The 25,769-nt window shown below is 45.7% G+C and overlaps 1 protein-coding gene across 4 annotated transcripts in view; it reads right to left on the bottom strand.

The window, feature by feature from the left end:
- Positions 1 to 18,746, bottom strand: part of SH2D4A (SH2 domain containing 4A) — a 64,519-nt gene extending 45,773 nt beyond the window's left edge. Inside the window, exons 1-4 of one of the 4 annotated variants that reach the window (XM_081269057.1) lie at positions 18,572 to 18,746; positions 13,695 to 14,061; positions 4,102 to 4,261; positions 2,536 to 2,707 (exon numbers count right to left, since the gene is read on the bottom strand). In XM_081269057.1, coding sequence (XP_081125183.1) covers positions 2,536 to 2,707; positions 4,102 to 4,261; positions 13,695 to 13,875 — 513 coding nt within the window. In that variant the 5' untranslated portion in view covers positions 13,876 to 14,061; positions 18,572 to 18,746. Of the gene's footprint in view, positions 1 to 2,535; positions 2,708 to 4,101; positions 4,262 to 13,694; positions 14,062 to 18,302; positions 18,547 to 18,571 lie in introns of those variants that run through there. The other 3 variants (XM_081269060.1, XM_081269058.1, XM_081269059.1) reach the window with 3 other exon arrangements.
- Positions 18,747 to 25,769: the final 7,023 nt, after the last annotated feature.

The raw sequence follows: 25,769 nt of genomic DNA, 5'->3' as shown, positions 1-25,769 counted from the left end.
AGCTGCCTGAGTTCCTTGACCCCTTTGTCCATCCTCAGAACCAGCAACATCACATCTCTCTGGCCATTATTCTATGCCACATCTCCCTCTGACTCTGCCTGTTGGGATCACTGGAATGAACCCAGGTAATCTCCCATCTTAAGGCCACAGAGGCAAAGTTGCTTTTCCCATGCATCCCCAGGGGCTAGGAGTCTGGATGGATGTCAGTTCCACTATTCTGCCTAACAGGTAGGCTGGGTGGTAGATGAAGGATGCAGAATCAAATGGTGTCTCATAGTTCAGAAAGGCTCACTAAAGTGGTTGCTGCTTCATTATTTTATAACTAAGATCGCATGAGGAAACATTTCTGAGGTGTACTAAAGGAACTGCATTAGCTTCTCAGGGCTGCTGCAACAAATTATCATAAACTTAGTGGCTTAATGCAACAGATACTTATTCTTCACACTCCCACAGCCTTAAGTGGGATATCAAGGTGTCGACAGGGGCTGCGCTCCTCCCAAGTGCTCGGGGAAGCCTTCTTGCTTCTTCCAGCATCTGACCTTGGCTTGGTGGAGCCTACCTGCACTCCACCTGTCTGCACTTGGCCTCTTCCCTGTGTTTCTGTCTCTCAACTCTCCATCTGCACTTCTTTTATAAGGACGCCTGCTACTGGATTTAGTGCCCACCCTGAGTCTGGGACAATCTCATCTTGAGATCCTTAACTTAATTACATCTGCAAAGACCTATTTCCAAATAAGCTCCCACTCTGAGTTCCTGGGTAGACATGAATTGGGGAGGACCCTATTTAACACAGGCAGGGCTTATAAAAGGCATAAGTGTGTTACTAAGTGGACTGTACACTGATGGAAGATGGCCTGCCACACTTAAATGCTCACACCAGCCATAAAGCTCATCGGCCACCTCGAGCCTGCTACTGTCAGAGCAAACTTAGCAAACATCACAGAGACCGCAAGAGCATCTTCTCTGACCCAGGGGAAGATGAAAAGCAGAAACGTAAAACCTGTCACCCATCTAGTTCCCTGTTCCTTGTGCCTAGCAAGTGTGTCCTTCTCCCCTGCCCCATCTCTTTCTATAGGACAGTTTGACAGATATCTGAGGGATGGGACAGTGCCACCCTTCCTTGTAATTTTTATGACATGCTTCAAGAATAATAACCATGGTATCTATTTTAGTTTGTACTTTAATCTTTTGAAAAAAATCTCTAGGAAAATGCTGTCATTCTAGCATAAAGCTAAGCAGGCCTACCCTAAGCTCCTGGAGGAGATTTTTGTGGTTGCTCTTGTTCTTCATGCGAGCGGGTCTCAGAAAGGGAGCTACCTGAGGGGAGGCTGGTGTTAAACATGTTGAGAGCAACCTGGCCTGGAAAGGCTCCAGAGCCTCACTGGGCATGTGGGGAAAGTGCCCAGAACTGACCTGCAGACAGGCATCAAATTTTAGAATTTTGTACTCCTAAATATTCTCAACCTCACAACTGTAGCTCTTTATAAAGCATCTTCATGCTCCTCATATTAGTGAGACAATCAAGCACACGAGCTAATAGTTACAGAATGAGCTGGGGATCCTGAAGAATGGGGGGGTGAAGAAGACCCTTGGCAAGTTGATGAACCACACCTGGCCTCAGTTTCCTCACCTGTAAAATGGGCAGTATGCTGTTCAGACTGCTACTGTGAGGACCCAATGAGACACTCAGTCATAACCACCCATGACTGCTGTTAATTATTAGAGTATTACCAGGACCCAGAAGTAGTCAGAACAGATAACCACGTCCCCATTTGACAGTGGCACAGAATTCAAGAGCATACAGTGAAGCAGGGCTGGGGACTAAATAGAAATCAAACAACTGCAAATCCCCTGTTAACATTCAGTATAATTAAACTTCTGGCAGAAGAAAGTACTTCCTAAATTGAGTTTTATTGTTCTTCCAAACTATAATCCAAGCAGCAAATTATGTTTGAGTTTTTAAAACCACCTGGACCATAAAAGAATTCATACCAGCTCTGAGTAAAAAGTTCTATTGTGTTGGGGAAATAACTATCCCTGAAATCAAAGGCAGAATCAAGGAAGCCAAAGAGTCATTGAGGTTTAGAGTAAAAAGGGGAAGACTCAACAGAACACCATTTAAATCATAAATGTACCAAGTCTGGCCCTCTGTCTGTCTTTGTTAATAAAGTTTTATTGTAACATAGCCATGCTCATTCATTTGTGTATAGTTGCAACAGCACTTATTGGGCCCACAAAGCCTACATTGTTTGCTATGTGAACTTCTACAGAAAAAAATTCAGGACATCTATCGTAGAAGACCCATAACCAGGGAAAGAAAACCCTGAAAGACCCCATTTTATTCCTTCTTCATGAAATAGAAGCTAAACCAATCCCCCCAGCGAAATGAATAGCAGGACCTGAAAGGTGGGAGGTATTTTCCCCAAGAAAGCCAGTTTGAGTTCCTGAAGCATGGCTACATTTATCTTAATGGCCTTAGTACCTACATCTCCCCCAGTTTTGGAATTCTGCACATCTATAACATGCAAGACTCACCTGGGTTTTCTTTTCTTCCAGGATGGGTGCTGGTCTGGATTCTTGCCTCACTTCTTCTTCTTCTGCCACTTTCTTGCAGGCATTCTGTGTTTTCCAGTTATTTGGTGTTTGCAGATCAGAGCACTGTGATTTTGTTTTCAAGTTATTGGTGAATTCTTCAGACTGAGTTTTTCTGAAGAGAAACAAAAGTAAAATTATCAAAAGCATCCTTCAACGTGGACAGCTTGTCAGAAGCAGATGTCTACACTCAGATTATGTGAAAAACAGTAACAGATTGCTTATTATAGTGCTTATGATCTGCCAGACCTCTTGCTAGATACTTTACAGACATTAACTAAGTCCTCGTACCAACACAGGGAGGAAGGATTGTTATCCTTGCTTTGTTAGAAGAGGCTCAAAGAAAGCTTATAATTCATCCAAGACCACACAGTGGCATAGCCAGGATTTAAATCTAGATCTGCCCAAATCCTGGTTGAGAAGTCAGGCTGTTAGAGGACACTGCCTTGCTCTGATCAGTTGGCAAATACTCCCTTGTGCATTTATGTGTTAATGTCCCACAGATTGGCAGATGGAATCATCAGCCTTTGGGGGCTGAACTGAGATCCTCATGTCTATTCCAACATCCATTTTACCAACTCAATTGGGTTATTAACACCACTGCCCGGAGCTAGGGGAAGGCAACCAAGAGAGAGTGGCTTCCCAGAGGCCACCCTGTGCACCTGGCAGAGGAGATCACTGCCTGCCTCAGGGTTCCTCAGGTTGTACCAATGCGTGTTCAAAACGGCCTCACTCTCCACAGAAGATCCATGGGGCCTTGGAGGCACCCTAGAGCAAGGCCCTTCATCTTCCTCTACTCACCCAGGTACATCCCAAGCACTCAGAAGAACTCATTCCCCAAAGAGCCGTTCAAAGTCAAGTGGGGGATCTTGATTATGCCCTCCACCTTCACTTTCCTTCCTGACCTTCTGTAGCTGGAAACTCAACTTATCCTTCAAGGCTTTGCTCAGATTTCACCTCCTCTGTGGGTCAGGACAGGTTCCTCCCTGGGCTTGGTTAATTCTTGGTTTATGCCTTAACCACAGCTCATAGTGTAGCCTGCATCGGCTGCAGGTGGTGTTGTGTCAGCCTGTGCCTCCTCCTACACTGGAAGCTCCCTGTTCCTCTTTGAATTCCCAGTGCCTGGTACAGTGAAATGACCAAAAGGGCCTGAACACTCAGCTGCCTGCAACTGAGCAATCTTCTTCCTCAAAGGCCTGACATCGGAACAGCCTCCCAACCTCCTGTCACTCAGCCACAGCGCCCGCACTGCTCCACCACAACCCCAGTGAAGCCTCCGCTGATGGCTTTGGAACCTACATCCTCATGCACATCAGCAGCACCTGATCTGACAGCTCTGTGGGAATGAAGGGAACCACTGAACGTCTACAGAAACATTCCAGAAAGATCAAAAGTGCTGCTTACAATCTTCAGAAGCCACCCCGCTCTCCTATCAATGCTGTGAGCAAGAAGCATCATTGCAGCATCTTAACACCTAGCCTGTCTCTTATCGGCGTGCGGATCTCCTACCTGAGCTCCTCAGCTTCCTGCTGGGCTCTCAGCCGCTCCCTCTCAGCAGTGATCTCACTGCAGAGCACATCGTAGGGCTTATCCAGAGGGTGTTCGCCCATCACCCAGACCCACACTTCCTTGTCCGCTCCCAGTTTCCAGTGGACAGATTTGCCATTCTCTGCAAATGAGACAAAATGTGGGTTGAATTAATACCTTGAGTCATGGGACACTATGATTCCCCAATCAGTAAAGTATTTAGGGTCTTTGTGGGGGTGGGGGTGGGGGACAAATAAAGCAAATGCTTCCAACCTGCTCAGGAATAAGCAGCATTCATGGGTAGAAATGACAGGAGTGACAGAGTAGCAGCATTGTCACAATTGTTTAAAAATATTATGGCCATGGTTTTTTCACATGCCCATTTTGCAGGAATGTGAAAAAGCATTTGTGGTTTGCCTTATCCTTTAGGATAGCAGCTGCTATCAGATACTCCGAAGTCTAAGTATCTCCCTATAACCCCAAATTACACAGATGCTCAAGGGTTTGGGGCCTCTAGTGTCTTCATGGGTTTCACTGGTGTGTTAGATAGTGGCATTCAAATCCTGGCTCTGCCACTCACCAGCTGTGTGACCTGGACACACTAATCTCTTTAAGACTATTTCCTCTTTTACAAATGGCAAGACCAACATCTACTACAGAATTGCTGTGCAGGGTAGGCAGACTGGGGATGCCAAGTCCTTCCCCTGGTGCCTGCCACATAATAGGAGTTCAATAGAGGTTAAATGCTGCCACCCCAGCCTATCATTTACTAATACGGCTGCCTCGAGATCCACACCAGCTTGAGAGAAGATGATACCACCAAGCGGTGTGACACTTGATGAAGAGACTTAAATAACCCTTGCTTACCGTTGGTCTCACAGGCTGTATTATGTTCCAGTTCCTGTGCTCCTGAAATGTGCCCACACTGGGCATGAGCCCTAGAGACCAGCCAAGAGGTACAGTCCCTAAGTCTATGGCCCTCCTCGGATCATAGTGGTCCAAAGTTGTTCTTAGACAAGGCCCCAAACTACTCAGTGGTGTTGAGTGTGTGAGGGAGGGCCAAGCCCAGCCATGCTGTGAGGGTCAGAAGTCCACACTGTCTTCTTACACCCAGTGGGAGAAGGTTTCCAGTTACAGTGTCATCGTGTTGTTGACTTATTTTGTACCATTACCTCAGAAAAGCAGGCTACTCAAAGGCAGACTCCATCTTTATTTTGGCACTTTCCACTCTTCCTGGGGCAAAGGATGCTGCCTGCAGTCTAAGAAAGCTCTAAACAGAACCGCTTGGTGGGGTGGAGGACAGACTCCTATACCCTGCTCTACCAAAGGATTCAAAAGTATCATTGAGCAGGAAACTGCCCTGATACTGTTTTCACAAGTGAACCAACAGTGCCGGTGGTACCCGGGTAAGGGAGGGAAGATGGATCCATGTGCCCTGGGGGGGGGGGAGTACCAGCCCAAGCACTCCGGATGCTTCAGGAAATGCCACATGGTTCATTAACCTTAGAAAGCCGTCATACTTCACAAAACTCCTTTTATTACACCCACTCGGGGCAACTAATAATATTTTTACGATGTCCGCATCGCAACCCTCACCCAAGTAACTCTCTACTAATATTTTTTTTGACAGCAGAAGATACCCAAAGAGGGTAGTGGCAGTCTGCCAAGAGAGGCAAAGAGGGAGAGCTGAGAGATTCTGCAGCTCAGCTAGGACAGCCCTCACAGTCTCTCCCCAAACCCAGTCCCCGGAGAGCACGACAGGCTGCAGGCAGAAGCGACAACGCATGGGGAAGAAGTCCTTGCTCTGAGGTGGGAGAAAGAAATCTAGGATCACAGGTGAGCAGGGAAAGGTGCCTAGGGACTAAAGGCAAAGAAGAGAGGCAAAGTAGAGGACTAGAGTCTGGGAATTTCAAAAGGAGGGGAGTCTTAAGAGTATGGTAAAAGTAATAGTAATAGTAGTAGTAGTAGTAGTAGCAGTAGTAGTAGTAGTAGTAATGGTTCATGAGCAAGAAGGAAGAGAAGTAGATGTAAAATATTAGATTTTGCCAGATGTTCACAACTGGGCTCTCAGCAGAGCTGCACTGACAGTGATCTCTATTCCAACTCATCAGTTCCAGGGGCTCAGAAATGGGGTCAGAAAGCAAAGAGACTGGAGGAGCTTCCAGGGTGTCACTCAACTCCCTGAAGCTGCTGCAGGGTGTGGAAGTCCTTCTAGCAGGATGGGTATCCTACCAACTCCGACACCTTTGGCTTCCTACCAAGATGAGGGATGCCAATCAAGGTGGCTGCCCTCGGTCACTCATTCCATGTAGCAGAAACTGGGTTCCTACTATGAACAAGCAGGAGAGCTAGATGCTGCAGGGGATACCGGGAGGAAACCCACACACGAATCTGTTTTCCTTCAAGAAACCTAGAATCTAAGGAGGAAAGGGCCAGGATTAGGCTATTTACCTAGTGAATTTTCATTACCTACCTACACACGCCAGGCACGGAGGGAGAGGCAGGTGAGCACTCATGACAAGAAAGACCAGTCCCGGGCCCCAAGGGACTCACATTATAGTTGGACAATTTTACAAAGGACAGGCGGCCCATGTGGCTGGACTCAAGGAAGGATTCAAATATAATGCCAGAGCTTTGAAATGCTCCAGCCGGGAGGGTGGTAGCCAGAAACAGTGCTATTAAGAAAATTTATCTGTTGGGGAACAAAATAAGGAGCTGTTTAGAAATGCAGGATAACATTTTATTTTACTAGAAATCTCTGTGGAGACATCCAGTAGACGTCTGGACTCCCTCTGGAGCTGAGAAGGCGGGAGACAGCGTGAACTTGAGAATGACCTTATAGATGCTATCAGCGAAGCCATTGGCATAGCAGAGTTCAGAAGAGAATGAAGTCCAGAGGGAAGCTTGGAAAAGCCTGCGCTTCATCAGGAATAGAAGGAAAGGGGGAGAAAGAGAGCCCTGGTTACATATAAACAAACGTAAAAGGCAGGGGATTCCGGTCCCCCAAATAACTAAGTAACGTAGAAGGAGACTGGGGGAAGCCACCACCAGGTACCCAAGAGAGGAAAGGAGGGGATCTCAACAGCTCTGACTTGGGAGAAGGTAGTTTCAGAGCAACAGGAGAGGGACAGGCCTCTCAGGCGGGAGGGAGGATGGAGAGAGCTGGTGCAGGCCATGGCTGTGTGCTCTGGAGAAGTCTGTCACTGGAGAGGAAGAGACATCAGCCTTCGGCTCAGTTCATGTCACTACACGTAGGCACTGCGCTGCGAAACTAAGGGGCAGAAAGCACAGCGTAGGAGCAGAGTCAGCTAAAAGATCTCTGGGCATGGGAAACATGGGCAGGGGTTGTCCCCGAGTTTTTGGAAAGGAGGAGAGTAAGGAGGCCAGGGAGGAAGTCAGGGGGATGTGGCCACCTCAGAGGTTCCTGAAAACGTCTTCTCTAACCAGCTTTTCTAGAAAAGAGGATCGGTCCTGCACAGTACCACACCATAAAGAACTTCCAAGCAGAGGCAAGTATCCACACCGTATTCTGCAGGGAAATGGTCTCTTGAGTCAGAGATGCTCCCCCAGGGAGCCACACATAAAACCTCCAAGGAGGCAGTTTGTAAAATGTGACATAAAAGTGGGGTGGCCAGGAATATTCCATCTATATTACAGTATGAGACTGCTCACAGCGCCCTCATGTCTGAGTTATCCCCGTGTGGCAGGTCTAGCAAGGGAGCAGGAAGGAGAGACTTGGGCATCAGGTGCAGCGAAGGCCAAGCTCAAGCCCTCTGAAGGCAGGATGCACTGCGGGGAGTCAGCTCCTGGTCTCCACCCTGACTAGATGCAGCTCAGGAGGACCCTCGTGGAATCTGTGTGAGAGAGAGAAAGGGGAGAGAGGGAGACAGACAGAGAGAGAGGATTGTGTCCTCTATTCCCAGGGGGAAGACAAGCACTGGGTGAACAGAATCCAGAGAGAATCAACAGCCTCCTATAGTGCCCCAGGAGCAAATTTACTATTACAGTCATTATTTCATGGGGGATTGATTCTAGGACCCCCTATGGATACAAAAATCATAAATGGATAAGAATATAGCTCAGAGCACTTGTCTAGCATGTGTGAAGCCCTGGATTCAATCCCCAGCACTACGAAAAAGTAAAAGAATGTTTAAAAGGGACAAACCCACAGATGCTCAAGTCCCTTATATAAAATGGTGCAATATTTGTATAGAACACATGCACCCTCTGGTATATTTTAAATCCTCTCTAGATTATTCATAAAACCTAATAAAGCATAAATACTGCATAAATAGTTGTTATACTGTATTGTCTAGGGAATCATGACTCAAAAAAAGTCTTTACATGGTCAGTACAGATGTAATTTTTAAAAGATCTTTTCAATCCTAGTTGGTTAAATTCAGGTGCCTACAGTTAAGGGGGATGACTATAAATACAAGGAGGGTCCTACCAGAGCAATATGAGCAGAATACCTACCAATAACAAGGTTGTTGAAATACTGAGATGCCTCCATAAGCTGCTGCCTCAATGTCTCATGTAGAATCCTCTGTCACTCGGTCCTGTCCAGTAGCCCACCACCCCCTGCCCTGCCTGCAACTGATCCAGAAATCAAAAGCTGCATGAAGGCTGGCAGGGGGCCCAGGGCTATGACCGTGTCCCTGCTGACTGGATGAAGCCCATGCCATCTCCATCATTAAATACCTACTCTTATTAACTCTATTTTACCACGAGGGCACAGAGCTCAGGGAAGTGAATAACTTGACGTAGAGACAGGAATTCAAAAACCAGAGTCCATGACTGCAAAACCTGAGTTTAGGGCGGTCCTGTAATGTGTGGTCCAAATGGAAACCCTGAGGACAAAAGGGGACCACCCAAAAGGGACACCAAGATAACAAATGTGAACAGGATTCTGCAGGCAGGCTGAGCACGGTCATCCTGTTCTTTCCTATCCCCGCAGGGCAGGATGGAATGCAAAATGCTCCATCTAGCCTCATGCTCATTTTAATGAAGGCCAAGGCCAGCTGCTATGGGACTTCCGGAAATGACTTAAAACTGTTGCTTTCCCCCATTGTTTGCTAGATTTGTTAGAACCTAGCAGTGGGGGATGCTGAACCCAGCAGTGAACTGAACCCAGCAGTGGAGGACACTGCAGTCTTACTGGACACCCTGGGGTCAAGGGAAGGGAAGAGTAGGCAATGCCCGTGGTGCTGGCTAAACCTATGGCTTTGTCGCTATTTCAGAAAAAGGAAGGCTTTGAATAAAGGAACTTGCCTTTGGTAACAATAAGAATCCAGCAAATGAATTTTCTCATCTGTCACAAGGGCACATGAGAGAGACCCTCCTGCACCATGAGCAATGACCAGATCCCACCCTCATGATGGACACTCAATCAAACAAGTGCTGGGAAACCCTCTGCCAAGTGACTATGTCTTCTCTTTGTTTCTGGACAGAATCACACTGGAGATACTTCTAGAAGATGATGTACAATCAATCAACAAATACATGAAAAAATTCTCATCATCTCTAGCAATTAAAGAAATGCAAATCAAAACCACTCTAAGACTTCATCTCACTCCAGTCAGAAAGGCAACTATTATGCAAACAAACAACAATAAGTGTTAGCGAGGATATGGGAGAAAAGGTACACTCAGACACTACTGGTGGGACTGCAAATTGGTGCAGCCAATATGAAAAGCAGTATGGAGATTCCTTGGAAATCTGGGAATGGAACCACAATTTGACCCAGCTATCCCTCTCCTCGGTCTATACCCAAAGGACTTTAAAACAACATACTACAGGGACACAGCCACATCCATGTTTATAGCAGCATAATTCACAATAGCTAAACTGTAGAGCCAACCTAGATGCCCTTCAGTGGATGGATAAAAAAAAATGTGGCATATATACACAATGGAATATTACTCAGGAATAAAAGAGAATAAAATCATGGCATTTGCAGGTAAATGGGTGGAGTTAGAGAAGATAATGCTAAGTGAAGTTAGCCAATCCCAAAAAACTAGATGCCAAATGTTTTCTTTGATATAAAGAGGCTGATTCATAGTGGGATAGGGAGAGGGAGCATGGGAGGAACAGACGAGCTCTAGATAGGGCAGAGGGGTGGGAGGGGAAGGGAGGGGCATGGGGGTTATTAATGATGGTGAAATGTGATGATTATTATCATCAAAGTACAGGTAGGAAGACCCAAATTGGTGTGAATATACTGTGTATACAACCAGAGATATGAAAAATTGTGCTCTATATGTGTAATAAGAATTGTAATGCATTCCACTGTCATATATAAATTTTATAAAATCATAGTTATACCACTACAATACAGGTTTTCCAAAATTCTTATAAATAAATAAAAAAGTGAAAAAAAATTACACAGGAAAAAGGCTCCATGGCAGGTCCCCAGTGCATGCATATGTTTTAGACACATGCACCTTCAAACAACAGTAACTGTCATTAAGCCCCGGTTAAGATTAACATGAAGCACATTTGTTCACAGTACCAGTATGGGGAGAATCAGACCCAGGTCTATTCTAGCTCTCACTTCTCAGCTGTTTGCCCTGGGCAAGTTAGTTAAAGGGCCTGAGCTTCACTTTCCTCATTTATAAAATGTAAATAGCAATTCATGCTTCGGGCTTGGTTGTTATTATTTAATGAGGTAATATATTGAAGCACTCAGCTCAGAGTCTCATATGCAGTCACTTAATAAATGCTGGCTGGTGCTGCTCGTAGAGTCTAGGGACACACTGTCCAAATGCAAGCCTCATTCATTACATAAAAGAAAAAAGCAGGTGAAGTTAATTTTAATAATGCATTTTATTTTACCTAGGATATCCAAAATATGATTTCAATATATAATGAATATACAATTATTAATGTGTTTTTAAAAAAATATTTTTAGTTATAGATGGACACGTAGTATCTTTATTTTTATGTGGTGCTAAGGATCGAACCCAGTGCCTCACACAGAGAGGCAAGCGCTTTACCACTGGGCTACAGCCCCAGCCCTATTAATGTGTTTTTTATTTTCTTCCTATCAAATCTTTAACATCTGGTAGTTAGCACTTACAGCACAGACTCATGCCCTGTGACCAACAGCCACAAGTGGCTCCTGTTGACACTACAGCACAGTACCCCTCTAGACATCTAGTTATACTCCAGCAGGCACAGCAGGTCCACAACTCTCTTCTGCTATAAGAATCACGTTTTCTCACTGCAGAAATCAGCAGTGATCTGCTCTATTATTGGTTGAATCCATACTTCTGGTTATTTTTCAGTCCCTTCTACTTAACCCTTCGGATTACCAAGTGGTAGACTGGTTCCCATGATTCACAATACAGGCTGTGTGTTTTGTGTATTTATAAAGACCAGATGATAATGAAAGCCTGCTAATTGATGGGCAGAATGATGTAACGAAATGGGGGCAGGAACAGGATATCTGTAATGAAAAGTGCAGCCTCCACCAAGCCAAAGCCTGACTCCAAACAGCCAAGAAAAAATAGCATTCAACTCAGTGCAAGGTGGGCTGAAGCAGGTCCAGGAGGCCGGAGCACACACAGGAAGTAGGAGGGCTCAGGGTGGTCTCAGCACATAAGGGCCTCGGGCTTAGTAGGTCTGCAACTCAGACAGCACCTCCAGGCAGCACTGGGCACAATGACACTGCCTGGGGCCATCTGTGGCTTTATTCTCAAAAGCACAGCAAAAAGAAAGAGAATTGCTGCGATTTTAGGGGAAGTGGGAGAAACCTTTCCCTTTCCTGGAGTCAGAAGAGGTACCGATTTAAAGCCAACTACATTTTTCCAAGTGTCAAAGGATTTAAGGCGGTAATAAACTTTTGAGATGAAATACTGACAATGTTCACTGTGTTTATTAACACACTTTTTCATGGCCATTTAACTAATAAAATAACACAGGTTTTCTAACAGATAGATTTGAAACTCTACAAGGAGAAATTAAAGCAAAGAAACTGACACTATTGTCTTCAATAATCACAAGGACAGTCATTCCGTAACATGAGAAGCCCAAAATAAAAGGTCCAGCCACTGGTCAGAGCCCTTCAGCTCTCACCAGGCCCAAACTCACTGTTCCAACAAATTATGTTCCCAGTGGACATGATGTGCAGAAGAAGCCCAGCTGTACATCCTAAACTCTAGCTAAGGAATACAAGGAGATGTGAAAACCAGTTCAGAAAGACAAAGGGGTTAAGCTTCAGTTTGTCGGTGCTACTTGTTGAAGGAAAAAAAAAATTTATTTGGGGTGGTGCAATGTGAAATCCACAGACCTGGGCATCTATGAATGGGTGACCTAACAACTATTATTTATCTTTTCTGAGTCCTGAGTTTCTTACCTATAAAATGGACAATTAATGCCAACTTTGCAAAAAACTTGTAAAGATTAGACAGAATGTATGTTAAAGAGCTGGTACTATGCTGTTTACTTAGTGCTATATTAATTATATTAACATAATAACAAATGAGATACTCATATTTGTTTCCTAATCAGTATAAAGCCTTCATTGAAAAAGAGTTAGTGAAGGGCAGCATAAGGTGAAGGTCACTGAACTGACCTTCACTTTGAATCTGTGCATCTATTGGCATGCAAGGGAGCCTCGTTTTCTCAACGCTTGAAATGCTCAGAGTTTTTTTTTTTATATCTGTACCTTTTCTAATTTAATAAAAAATTATAAGAAGTTGGTTTTGAATGCCTCTGTAAGTCACCTTGAAAACTGTGCTTTTTTAAATAAAGTAGGTATTCATGCATGACAGAATCTGTGTGGTAACAGCAGTGTGTGCTTCTCTATGTCTGCATATGTATACTCTTTTAGTCTTAACTTACAAAGAATCACTTCTCCCAAGGTCTCAAAAGAACTTCCCAAACTGTGAGGGATTCCTTGGTCATGAAGGAGTACATTTGAAAAATTCACTCACATTAAAAATATAATATTATGATATTTTTTTCCTCAAGACCATTCCTTACATTTTAAGAGGAAGCATTCCTGAAAAATAATTCAAAGAAAAAGTCTCTTGAGATCTAAGAAGTGCAAACACAGACATCACAAAGATGCTGATACGAGTACTTTGTATGCTGATGGTAGAATACTAGGCCTCTGTCATAATAAGGGGAACAGGAGACAGGGTCCTTTCTTAAAACCCCTCAAATCACACCATAGGAATGACTTTTGTTTTTTCCTCAGTGCTGAGGGTGAAACCCAGAGCCTGGTACATGCTAGCCTTCTGCTCTACTACAGAGCAACACTTCCACTCCCTAGGAGTGACCTTTAACGGCAGCTTAAGGTCAGTCTAGTTTCAGTAAGAGACTTGCTTTACGACAATACCACTCCATGGTAAGTGCTGTGTGTGTGTGAATGTGTGTGTGTGTGTGTGTGTGCGCGTGCAAATGCTCACACATGGGTGCAGGTTTCAAGTTGATAAATCACACTATCAGAATTTCAACATTTAGCATCCATCCACCAAATTACAGCTCACACCAGGAGAGCTTTTGACCGGTGTGAATCGTTCAGACACCCAGCTAACACGCTCCCAGCAGAGGCTGCCAGGCCAGGTTACCTTTCTTTGGTCTGGATTTCACTGGCAAGGACTCCTTTCTTTCCATGGCTGCTTCTCTTTCTTTCCATCGTCGGATCTGTTCCTCCCTCATCTTGAAGAACAGGATCTGTTTCTGCTCTTCGCTGAGCTCAGCCAGGAGGTCAGGATCTATGTACATCTCTGACAGTATCTGTCTCAGCATCTTTGCAGCGCGGGAGTCTTTTACACCTGTGGCAAGAGTTCCTGCAGATGGCTTACAGGTGTACCACCACCAGGCTGGCACCTAGAGGTGTCCACAGACCCTCTCAGAGATGCACACGGTCCAGAAATCCCCACTGAGTGGGACAGGAATTCAGCAAATTGTCTCCTCGCAGCTGGTAGCAAAAACCTGCAAAGAGCAACAAGCCAAATCAGGTGGCATTAAAATGTGACAACGGGGCAATGGCAGGCTTATAAACAAAGCTTGGAAGAAACACAGTAGCATTTCTCATTCCAGGAGAGAAGGAAAGCTAAGGTATCTGTGTTAAGAGTTTGTGTAAACTTTACCCCATAATTTCCAAAGATATTGTGTGGAAAAAAAAAAACTAACTTTATACAGGTCAGAGAAATAAAAATTCAGCAGAGGTTTGGCCTTCTCCCAACTAAGCAAACATACTGTTACATCAGAACTGCCAAACCACCAATTGTATGACTGAAAAAAAAGAACTTAAAAAAAAGTCACAGGAAGAAATTAAAAAGCTCTCTCTAAACAAATTATTTCAAAAGAAAATGCCACTTTTGAGATTTCACACACACGGATTCACCCCAAACCAAGTCAAAACAGCTGTGCTCAAGGAAGAACAAATAATAAAAGTTAGACCACATGCAGTTTTTACATTTCCTCTTGAACATAGCACTAAATAAATGCAATTACGTACTTCAGCCATCACAAAAGGACAATCTAGTTTCCAGACAACCTACTGGAGCCATGAGAACAGTACAGGTGCAAAAGAGAACACTCTTGACCATTCTGGAAGGTCACCAGGTTTTAGGCATACCTTTTCCAGATAACCTAATTTAATAAAATCTAAATTTACAGACCAGATAAAGTAGGGCAATGAAGTCACTAGGTTTATAACAAATGATCTTTGATTTATAGAATCTTCTTTTGAAAGAAGTCACAGACTCTAACATGCATGAACATTGGTTTCAGAGGCAATACTAGGCAGCAGAAATTCCACTAGGTCTTAAACTACTTTACACATATCTGTTTGATTGAATTTTTTTAAATGCCAGCCCTTTATACTTTTATCATCAGAAAGAAATCATGTATATATTTCCTTTTTTGAAACAAAAAAAGACATTTGTTTCCATGTCATAGATAGTATAAAACTCTTAGTACAGTTTTTCATAATCACCTACATTCTAAGAAACCACAAATTTGGTGCTTACAGTGCCTCAATAATCTCACCATCTGCCCTCTCAAATATCTTGTTTCTCCATACTAAGTCCAAGCACTCTTAAACTTGAGACTGGCCACTTGGCTATGTCATGACCACAATGGTTTCAGCTCCTCTTATTTTTTTTGTTTTGTCATTCATACAGCTGGATTTTTTAATGCTCTTCTCATCTCCTGGGAGTCCCCTTCTTCCCATCCTTCTCCTTCTTACCAAGTTGCTACTTGACTTAGAGCTTGGACAAGCATGTTCAACAGGTGGATACTACAGTACCTTGCATCTAAAGCACTGACTCACTAATATAGCAAGAGCCTTCATTGAAGCTATAACTGTTCTTACTTACCTGCACCCTATATTCTCCTGCAGCATGGAGAATTCAAATGGAATAGAAAATTAAAAGAATTTTTTTAAAAAAAAGAATCAAAAGCACTACCACTGACTCTAACTCAATCAGAACTCAACCAGGCATGCCCTCCCATTACCCTGGCTAAGAGATTTTGCTTTGAGTTGACCTTCAAAGGCTTTCATAGTGCAGAGTTGATGTCTTGTAATAATTTTTTTGGCTTTCTGGTTCTAGCAACTTCTCATGGGGTGGAACCAACTAAGTCCACACGGAAGGAGAGGTTTGTAGCGGATACTCTTCCTTCACAGAAAGAATCTGGTTCCCTGGCACATTTGACTCCAAAGCTCCAAGATAAAGTGGAAAGAAACCAAAGTGAATAACCCCTTGACATTCCAGGAATGTCCTTATGTGGGCACAAGCCATGACTGCAGTGGTCAACTCCCACAGAAATAAAACATGATAGAAAACAAGGGCCCATGAGTTCTGAGGTTTCTGCCCTGATCCCCATTTTGCACAGGGTGAATCCTTACTGGTGAGATGAGTAGTTAAAGTCTAACGCTGTGAAAGGGCCAAATTCACACTTCTCCCTCACCCCCACCCAGAGTACTCCTAATAACAAATAAACACTTCCAGTACCAGCACTCTCTTGAGAGCTTTGCGTGTGTTAACTCCCTTCATCATCACAACAACCCTTTGAGTTTGGTCCCATTTCACAGATGAAGAAGATAGAACAGAGGCCTCATCCAGGTCAACTGTCGAGAAACTTAGCAAAGGCCAAATACAGGAAACATCCCACTCAGTCAGCACTGCCATATCAGCCCAGGTGTGGGCCTTTATTTACCAGGCGCTCAGCCTCCCCAACATGCCCTTCCAAAAGACCCCTGGGAGCAGCACAAAGGGTCTAGCCCCTCATGTGTGAGAAGAACTCCTATATAGTCCTGTAGCATTTACTACCAGAACTCAATTAATCTTGAGTAGAGGACCCTGGTTTCCTCCTGTCCTCAGAGAACAGGAAGACAACCCAGCTGACAACTGTGGGTGGTCAGGCTGTTGAGTATGCCTGCCATTCTGCGGCTGTTGATTGGCCCTGGTGAAAATTAACTGTCCCCCCACCCCAAGGGTTTCCCCTATAACCCACAGCCCTCCAGCCTGGAGGCGCAGCTCTGCTTCTCACGAGCTGGGTAGCTTTGGGCTGTCACTTTGGGTCCTTGGACTCCATTTCTCTGCCTGTGAAACCAGAAGGTCAGTTCAGCCGGGGAATCTTCATAACTTTTGGATTATGTAATATAATCTAGTGAGAAATTATCAAGATAAGTGGAGCCAGGGTGCAGGAAACAGAAATGAGGAAATTAACAAACCAGGGGTTTTCCCCCTCTCACTCACTCCCAGGACAAGCTGCAGTTGCTAACACTGATTCACACTGAATGACTTTCCCCTCTCTGATACACTCAGTGTAGCAAATGTCCAGCTATTGGAGATCCAATGAAAAGAAAGGCTCATCTAACTCGGTTTTCTTCTTCTACAGCATTTTTCTTAAAAGAAGAGAAATGACAAGCAACAAGTCCACACCTACTCTTTATCCCAAAAGTCCATTTCTAAAGGCGCCTGTCTAAAGGGTCATACATAGGAATAGTTAAGTCTTCCAGGGTACTCATCCATCTGGTCTGATTTTCACACCTTCCACAGACAATATCCTACAATACATTGTGTTTTCAATCACTCTGAGATCTACACTATAAAAATAATAAGGCCTGACGTACAGAGTGAATATAAAAACGTTGTGAAATGGGCAGTATATAATTTTTATTCTAATTATTTTTAACATCCAAGTCTGTTTTCAGACTTTCAGTTCTCTTACTCAGGTTTATCTTACCAGTCTATCTGCAAAAGGGCTGTTTTTGAGGATAAAATGAATTAAGAGTGATAACAGCAATTTGGCATTTTGTAAATAGGCACCATTCTTCAGAAATGTCAAATTACTGTACCTACAGATTTGCCCAGAAAACTCCAATCATGCCAAATCTATGTCCAAATATGCTCACCATTAATTAATTCCATTTTCAAATATTGGGTCCAAGTTGTTCTATCACACAAGCAATCAAAGATTTTCTTTTTAACAAGAAAACCTTTGGGGAGGGAAGAGAATCTAAGTTCAGGAAGAAGCAGATGCTAGGCTTGCTTTTCTGAGACTCTCGGGAAGGGAGACCACTCAGGAAAAACTGCAAACTGTGACGCCTTTGGTCGCCCATAAACCTATGGTCAGGAGCCCACAGGGGTCTCACTAGGTTGAGGAAGGTCACAGCCCAGCTGACAGGGGTTGCCTTCTGGTCCCCAGGGCTTAGGGAGGCGACATAGCAGGACCCCACGCGGGGGCGCCCCTGGGTGCTGACGCCCGGGGAAGGGTGCCCAGCGAGTGCGGCGGAAGCTGAAACCGGTCCCCGGCGCTCTGCGCCCAGGTCTCCAGGCAAAGGCGGTCCTCTCGGCCTCACCCACTGATTGTGCGAGGCTGGTCTTGGGGAGCAACTGCCTGCACAGGCGCTGGGCGTCCGCGTGAGGGCGGGTCCCTGGACGCAGCAGCCGCGGGAGACCACCACTGCCCGGGCGCCGGCGCTGCGCCACCACTCAAGTCCAGAAACTGGACCAGCCCAGACCCTCCCCGGGACCCCCGCGGAGCGCCCTGCTCCCCGCCTGCGTAACCGCGCGCCGCGTGCGTGTGAGCCCACTCCTCGGCACCGCATCCCCGCCTGGACCCAGAACTTCCCAGAAGGACACCGAAGTCCCCTCCCATCTTCCCCCTAAAGACTCCCTGCCTCGATCGAAAGCACCCCACTTTCGGGGACCGCCGCTCACCCTGCCGGCGGCTCCAGACACCGGACACCCGACACCGGACACCCGCCGCCCGCCGGGCCGCGATCGCCGGCTCAGCTAGGCACCTGAGCCCGCCCCGGGCGCGGCGGAGGAGGGACCAAAAGGAGGGGCGGCCGGCTGCTGCAGGGACCAAGGCCTCGTCGCCCGCCTTCCCCTGTCCCTGCGCCACCCGCGCTCCCCCTCGAGGACCCGCTTCCGCTCTACACGCGCCCTTCTCCCGGGTCCCCTACCGCACCCCTGCACCCACCCACCTGTTTAGGGCCCTGGGCTCGCCTAGGCAAAGTGACCCGAGCACCCGCCACGTCCAGATGGACCACCAGAAGCTGTCGGAAAAGAGGAGAGAAGGCCGAGGCTCGGGCGAGCGCTGCAGGCTGGCTGCACAAACACTCAGGCTGAGAGGGCAAACGGCGTCCAGCCCCTGGCCCGGCCCGCCCTCGCCTCCCGCCGCGCCCACTAGTCCGGGTGACTGGCTGGGCGCGCTCGCGGCCCCACCCGGGCGCCTGGAGACGCTCCAGGGCCACTCGCCGGCAAGGCTTGGCAGCCTGCAGCATCTCGGGACAGCTGTCGTGGTCCTCGGCGGCCCTTGCCACCACCCTCCCCTCTTAGTTCATTAGAGCTGGCGTCTGCAGGCTGGGCTGGATTGTCCCGCCAGCCCTCCGCGCCCGCGGACCTTTCTAATACAGGGGCCCAGCCCCTGCAACAACTCTGAGCCCTGGGCATCCTGCAAGGCGGAGCTGCGGAGGAGGGCAGGCCCTGTTTGGTTACTCTGGGTCCTGCAGGCCGAGTTGGCTCACCTCTCAGGCTCTGCTCCTACGTCTCTGCTGGGTTTTTCCCCCCACTTTTGTTGACACTAAGTAAATTATCAAACTCTGAGACCTTTGTCAATAGAGGCGTGGCTTTACAGGACAAGATCAAGGAGGACCAAGACTGGACATCTGGAGACTGAAGGCAACAGAATCAGGGGGAGCAACGGAGAAAACTGGAGGAAAGTGAAAAGGTAAAGGAATCCTGTGGATCACAGCTCCAGCAGGTCTGGGTGGTGGGCTGAGAGGCCAGGGAGGAGCTGACAGTATGAAGGACAGTCTGGCAGAGGCAGAGTGGAAAGGTCGGAGGACGTTTTAGAAAAATGGCAGATTGGGGGAGCCCCAGATTGCCGTGTTGAAAGGAAAAGTAATAATAAACAGGGAGACGGGGTAACTGTGCACAGCCTACCTGATCTATTCAGGAGCCAGACCTGCTGCGCTAACAAAAAATACCTTCTGGTTCCCAGAATCTCCAGACCGCAGAAGATGCTCAAAGTTGGAGAGAGCCTTGGAACAGAGATCAGTCCTCACATTACTAGAAAATGAGACTCAGCTGTATAGGAACATTTCTAGGAGTCCTATCAGGTGAAGATTTCTAGTCTAAGATCTGGTGTTTAAATACTGGCCTATGGGATGTGTGATTTGTCTCTGGTCGGCTGCTATGGCCAGCCAACAGAGAATCCTAGCACTTCCTGGATGGCACAGTTGAACTGCAAAAGGTGTTTCGTTCATCAACCAATAAAAATCCCACAGGACACTGATGATAGGTCATTACCCTTCTCCACACCCAGTCTCTCTCTCCATCTTCTTACAAACCCTTTTTTATAACAACTCTTTCATCGTGCTACTAACCTCTCTGAACCTCAGAGATAGTAGCAGTGCATAACTCATTCCCCTTCCTGGCATGCACCAAGTGTTCAAACACATTGGCTCGTGTTACTTCACACCACATACTATATTTTTACATTTTTACCACCTCAAACCTAGGCTATAGTTTTTGTCTCCCCTTTTATCTGGGCTCCACCACAATCACCCCAGCCTCTAAGAAGCCACTTCCTTGAATAGCTCCCTCCTTTTTGTACAAGGGTTGGTAGGTGTGCCCAATAGAACAAAGGCAGAAGTGAGAGTATGTCACCTCTGGGATTAGATTAAAAATCACCCTGTAGCTGCTGCTTTGTTCTGTCAATCTCTGCGCCCCCCCCCCATTTTTGTCTCTCTTTGTCTCCACTTCTCCCACACCCTTGGAACATTCACTCTAAGAGAAGTCAGCTACCTTCCCATGCACAGTCCTGTGGAGAGCCCACATGGAGAGGCCCACTTGGAGAGGCACTGAAGCCACCACCACAGGAATCAGCTTGGATGTGGCTAGTCCAGCCCCAGGCAAGCTGCAAGATGACTACAGCCCTGGCCTGTTGCTTCATTGCAAATTCATGAGATGGACTCAACTCCGCCACTCTCAAATTCCCCATCAGCCAACTTCAAGATAGTACAGTGCTGTTGTAACAAGCCATTAAATGTGGACTGATTTGTTACACGGCATAGGCAAATTAATGTACCTCCTCACTGGCACAGGTATGGTTTAGCTAGCTTTGACATATAGGAAAATTACCTGAATAGCATATTTAAAAACTGACCTCAGACCTTACCCCAGAGCTAAGAAATATGGTATATCTGTGGAGCCTCAGTACCTACATTATGAATAAGAATTCCAGGTGGTGGAATCAAAGATGGGGGAGCAGATCTTGCTTTTAGAAACTCTCTTCCAGGCTTTTCAGGTCAGACATGTCTGAATGCAACTTTTAAATTAACCTTTTACAACATTACCTCTGACCACCACTCAGTTGCTAAAATACCCTGTATCCTGCCGCGCCCCCATCCCTGCCCCAAAGCAAAGAGTAAAGACTACACAGCTTGCCGACTATCAAGGTCAGGGACAATCTGACACTAAGCTTTCTCGGTCTTATCATCTTTCCAACACAAACCCTACATTCAGATAATCTGGTATTTTCCAAGCCCTAAACCTACACAGACTCTGTGGCTTCACACGGTGCCCTTTGTCTAAAATGTCTTGCCCCACAGCTTGGGTTACGAAAACCCCACCTACCCCTCAAACATCATTCTCTAGAAAAACCTTGCTTGCCTCTCCGGTCCCCACCCCATCCTTGATTACAGCCCAAATGTCAAATTTTAGCAATGAACCTACCCAAGAACACTTTAATGAATGCCTGGTAGGCACCAGGCCCCGTGATGACTCTGGGGGACAGGAGAGTCAACAGCCTGGCTCCCTGCTGCTGTGTGTGTATTTTAGGCCCCTTTTGAATTTGTAAATGCCTTGATGCCAAGGACTATACCCTAAAGGCACATCTGAGTCCTACCTGCTTCCTTGGCTAGGCCTCTGGGTACTCAGTGAGTGTCAGTGAATGATGGTTAGCCCCATGAATGCGGCTGTATAGATGGTGCAGTCCTTCACCTTAGACTCTCTCCTTTTCCCTCACTGTCCCCTTCTTGTCACGTGCCTCTTTCTTGTCTCTTCCATGTTCCTCTTATTTCTGTAGCTTTTTCTCCATCCTCTCCACTTCCCCCCGCTTCTCTACCACATTTTCATTCCCTGTCTCTTGTCTATCTATTTCCTCTTCAGTGGGGAGGCTTGATTAGAATGGTTTTTATTTATTTTGTTTTAATTTTTGCGGTACTGGGATTGAACCCAGGGCTCTGGGTATGCAGTGCAAGCGTCTCCCTCAGAGCTATATCTCCAACCCTTTATTTTATTTTTTGTTGTTGTTATACTTTGAGGCAGGGTCTCACTAAGTTGCCAGTCCAGTCTCCAACTCAAGATCCTCCTGCCTCAGTTTCCCAAGTAGCTGAGATTACAGGCGTGTGCCAGCACACCCAGCTAGAATGATTTATAGTGCTCAAAAAAAAAAAATCAAGTGGTCTATTACTTCCTTGTGATGCCTCAACCATGTTGCCCTCCCCTTGGCCAGAACATACGCCCCCCTCTCTGTGATGGAGGACGCAGTGTGGGGAAGAAGGCGGGTAGGACTGCTGAGAGGAGCTGGAGACTGGTGAATCGGAGACAAGGAAGCCTGGAGTCACCAGCACGTGTGTTCAGGAGTGCCCCGTTGCCCTCCCCTGCTAGTGTTCAAAGAGAGCACTCAATACTACTTACTATGTATGAAAGATTCTTAATTTGTCATTTACTTGTAGTAAGGGAAATGAAGCAAAGAGCCTACATTTTTTCTTTATTTGTTCTTTTTAGTTATATGACGGCAGAATCCATGATGAGGGGGTACTAGGGATTGAACTCAGGGGCACTCGATCCCCAAGCCACATCCCCAGCCCTAGTTTGTATTTTATTTAGAGACAGGGTCTCCCTGAATTGCTTAGCACCCCACTTTTTTTTTGCTGAAGCTGGTTTTGAACTTGCAGTCCTCCCGCCTCAGCCTCCCCAGGTACTGGGATAATGGGCATGCGCCACCGTGCCCAGTAGAAACCATTTTTTATTTGTTCTTTTTAGATATATGTGACAGTAGAGTGTATTTTGACATATTATACAAACATGGAGTATAAGTTATTCTAACTATGATCTTATTCTTGTGGTTGTACATGATGTGGACTTACGCTGGTCATGTACTCATATATAAGCATTATTCCCACCCCCTCCCTTCCCTCATTCCTTTGTCTTATCTAATAAATTCTATTCTTTCCTCCCCACCCCTTGTTGTGTATTAGCATCTGCATATCAGAGGGAATATTTGGCCTTTGTTTCTTTGGGATTGGCCTATTTCACTAAGCATGGTAGTCTCCAGTTCTGCCTGTTTACTGGCAAATGCCATTATCGCATTCCTCTTTATGGCTGAGTAATATTCCATTGTGTATATGTCCCACATTTTCTTATCCATTTATCTGTTGAAGGGCACCTAGGTTGGTTCCATAGCTTAGCTATTGTGAATTTAACCCACATTTTAATGAGTGTGTTCCCTGGCATTCTTTTTGGAATGCTCCTTGGGAGCCCTGCTGCCCAAAGCTGCCAAGTAGCATCACACAACATACATTTGTACAACTGGGGGTGGAGAGCAAGCACCAGAGATTGCTGGGGTAAGAACCTCCTGGGGTTGTGCCACACAGCAAGCAGCCAAGGTCAGGAAGGTAAAAGAGGCCACTTGGCACCTTTTCCAAATTATAGGTCGATTTATGTTTAATTTTTCCAGAAAATGTAAATTACCTTCATATTTTCTCTTTCTAAAAGAAAATAGGATAAGAAGCAATATTTTTCCTGTCATGTTTTATTATCAGCATCAAAACACTCTAACTCTTTAAGAAGTAACTTGTACATTTGTTGCATAGTGAATGTAGGGTAGATATGAAAGAAAAAATACACAAATATTTAAACTTCCAAAAACTGATCAGATTTCAAAATACATCTCATTCAATTCATCAATCATGAAAAAAATTGCATTGAGGATCCACTATGTCTTCTGCTTTCTGTCAGCAGTTAGATATTTTGAGTTGTTTCTATTCCTCTGCGTGTGGGTCTTTATTTCTTCATGTTCATAAATACACCAAGAGAAGTCACCTTTGAATCCATGAGATTACTCCGTTTTTCCAGGAATTACCTTCATGAAATCATTTTCTCCAAATCCACTCTGGGCTGCTGGGAAGACATTTCCAGTTTCTTGGTTTCTGTAGGAAGTGGTAAAACCCTGTGGCCCAGAAGAACTGCTGATCTGGGGCTTAGGGGAGGAATTACTCAACTTCTACTCCTAGGCATAGGAGAAGCCTTTCAATAGTCTTCAGGTCAAACCCTGGGAAAGGAGCAGAAGCAAGTTCCCCAAAGTGTTCTGACTCTTGGATCTTCCCGGGTAACTTCAAGTAGGTCTACCAGGGGTAATACAATCCAAGTCTCATTTCCAGCCAGGGATGGTGGCACACACCTATTGTCCCAGCGACTCTATTCCAGAGGCTATGGAAGGAGGATCACAAGTTCAAAGCCAGTGTCAGCAATTTAGGGAGGCCCTAAGCCACTTAGCAAGACCTTGTCTCAAAATAAAAAATAAAAATGGCTGGGAATGTGGTTCAGTGATTTTGCAGCCCTGGGTTCAATCTCTAGTACAAAAAAAAAAAAAGTATCATCTCCTCCTTGGATTCAGAACCGAGTTTCAATTTCCTAAATACAGCTCTCTAATATGCAAAATCTATGCAAAGTCATGTCAGTTTTATAATGAGTTGACTGCAAGTAAGGACAACAGTAATTCTCAAGCAATTTTTAAAATAACCTAAGGAATAACTTTTAAACATTTGTCTACTCCCCACATGCTCTTATTTGATTGGGATGGAGTGGTGCACATATATCATCATTTTCTCAAAGCATCCAAGAAGGTCCTAATGTGTGGGGTGGAGGTTGAGAACCAATAAATACATGGAAGCAAAATTAACTGGTCAGGAGGAATTTTGAGGTAATAATGGCAGCCCCTGGACTTTTCTAAAATATAATGAGGCTAGATGTTCATCTTCTTGGTTCTGGTCTTCAAAGGACCAGAACTAGTCCAGAAGGCCAAGCCCAGCCTGTCGTTCAACAGGGCAAGAAGGGAATGGGCCACCTGGGATGCTCCCACTATGTCGATTGTGCCACTTTTCTTCCTTGGGCTGCTTGCTGCTTAGGAAACTCCGACCTCTCCTCTGCCCTTTAATGGAGGAAGGTGCTTCCTCTCTGGTCCCAGTGACCTCCCACCACACTCAGTGGCCCCAGATGTCCTCAGTCACTTTCTGTCTTTCTTGGAGGTATCTCTAATCCTACTCCTAGAGCTCCAGCCAACTGCATCAAAGCATTTCCCCACATTTGCCTAAAGACTTCACCTTTGGGCAAAGAAAGATGCTAAGTATAAGGTGTGAGCCAGAACCAGCTGATGGCCTCAAGGGAAAGGGCTCTTGTTTAACTTGGAGCTGAGTTTTATTGGCTTGTGGGTATTTAAAGGACCAGGGAAATGTATTCAACATCCAGTATCCCTGCTAGCGGAAAGACATGGTTGATAAACGACAAATAATACTCCACAAATAGAGAAATCTGGAGAGGGCAGACTCTGAGCCCTTTGGCCACATTGGCCAATCCTCACTAGGAGTGATCACTGTATCTTCACAAGTCCTCATTTAAAAGACAATCAATTATACAATGTTTTAGGGTTAGGAGGAATCTATACATCATCTAGACTTATATTGCAGCTGAAAAAAAAAATGGAGAAGGAAGTTTAACTACCACAGAGCAAGTTAGTGGCTTATCAAGCAATAAAAGGATTCAAAGGGTTCCTGACAAGCAATCTTGGCATGGTCATGACACTGTGTCAACTAGCTTATTGCCTGACTGTAGGGACAGTTACTCTCTGGGCTGTCTCTGAACAGAGAGCACCCTTCTCTCCTGGTGAGGTAGACCCGAGCTATGCAGGGATGGGCGGGTTCAAGGTCAGCTGAAGGTGAACAGGACTCCAGTGCCATCTCTTGCACTCACAGCCGTGGGCTCACATTTGAAGACCTGCAGGTCACACACCCAGCTTAGAGGGTCTGGCTGCAGAAAACCAGGCCTGGGCCGTGTGATGCCTTTTAGTATGACGGTCAGGGAAGGCCACGACAACCAATCAAACCCAAGAATTTT

Source organism: Spermophilus citellus (assembly GCF_964194105.1).
Source record: "Spermophilus citellus genome assembly, chromosome: 16".
Lineage (NCBI taxonomy): Eukaryota > Metazoa > Chordata > Mammalia > Rodentia > Sciuridae > Spermophilus > Spermophilus citellus.
Note: the sequence above shows the minus strand (reverse complement) of the source record. Positions and strands in the feature narration are given on the sequence as shown.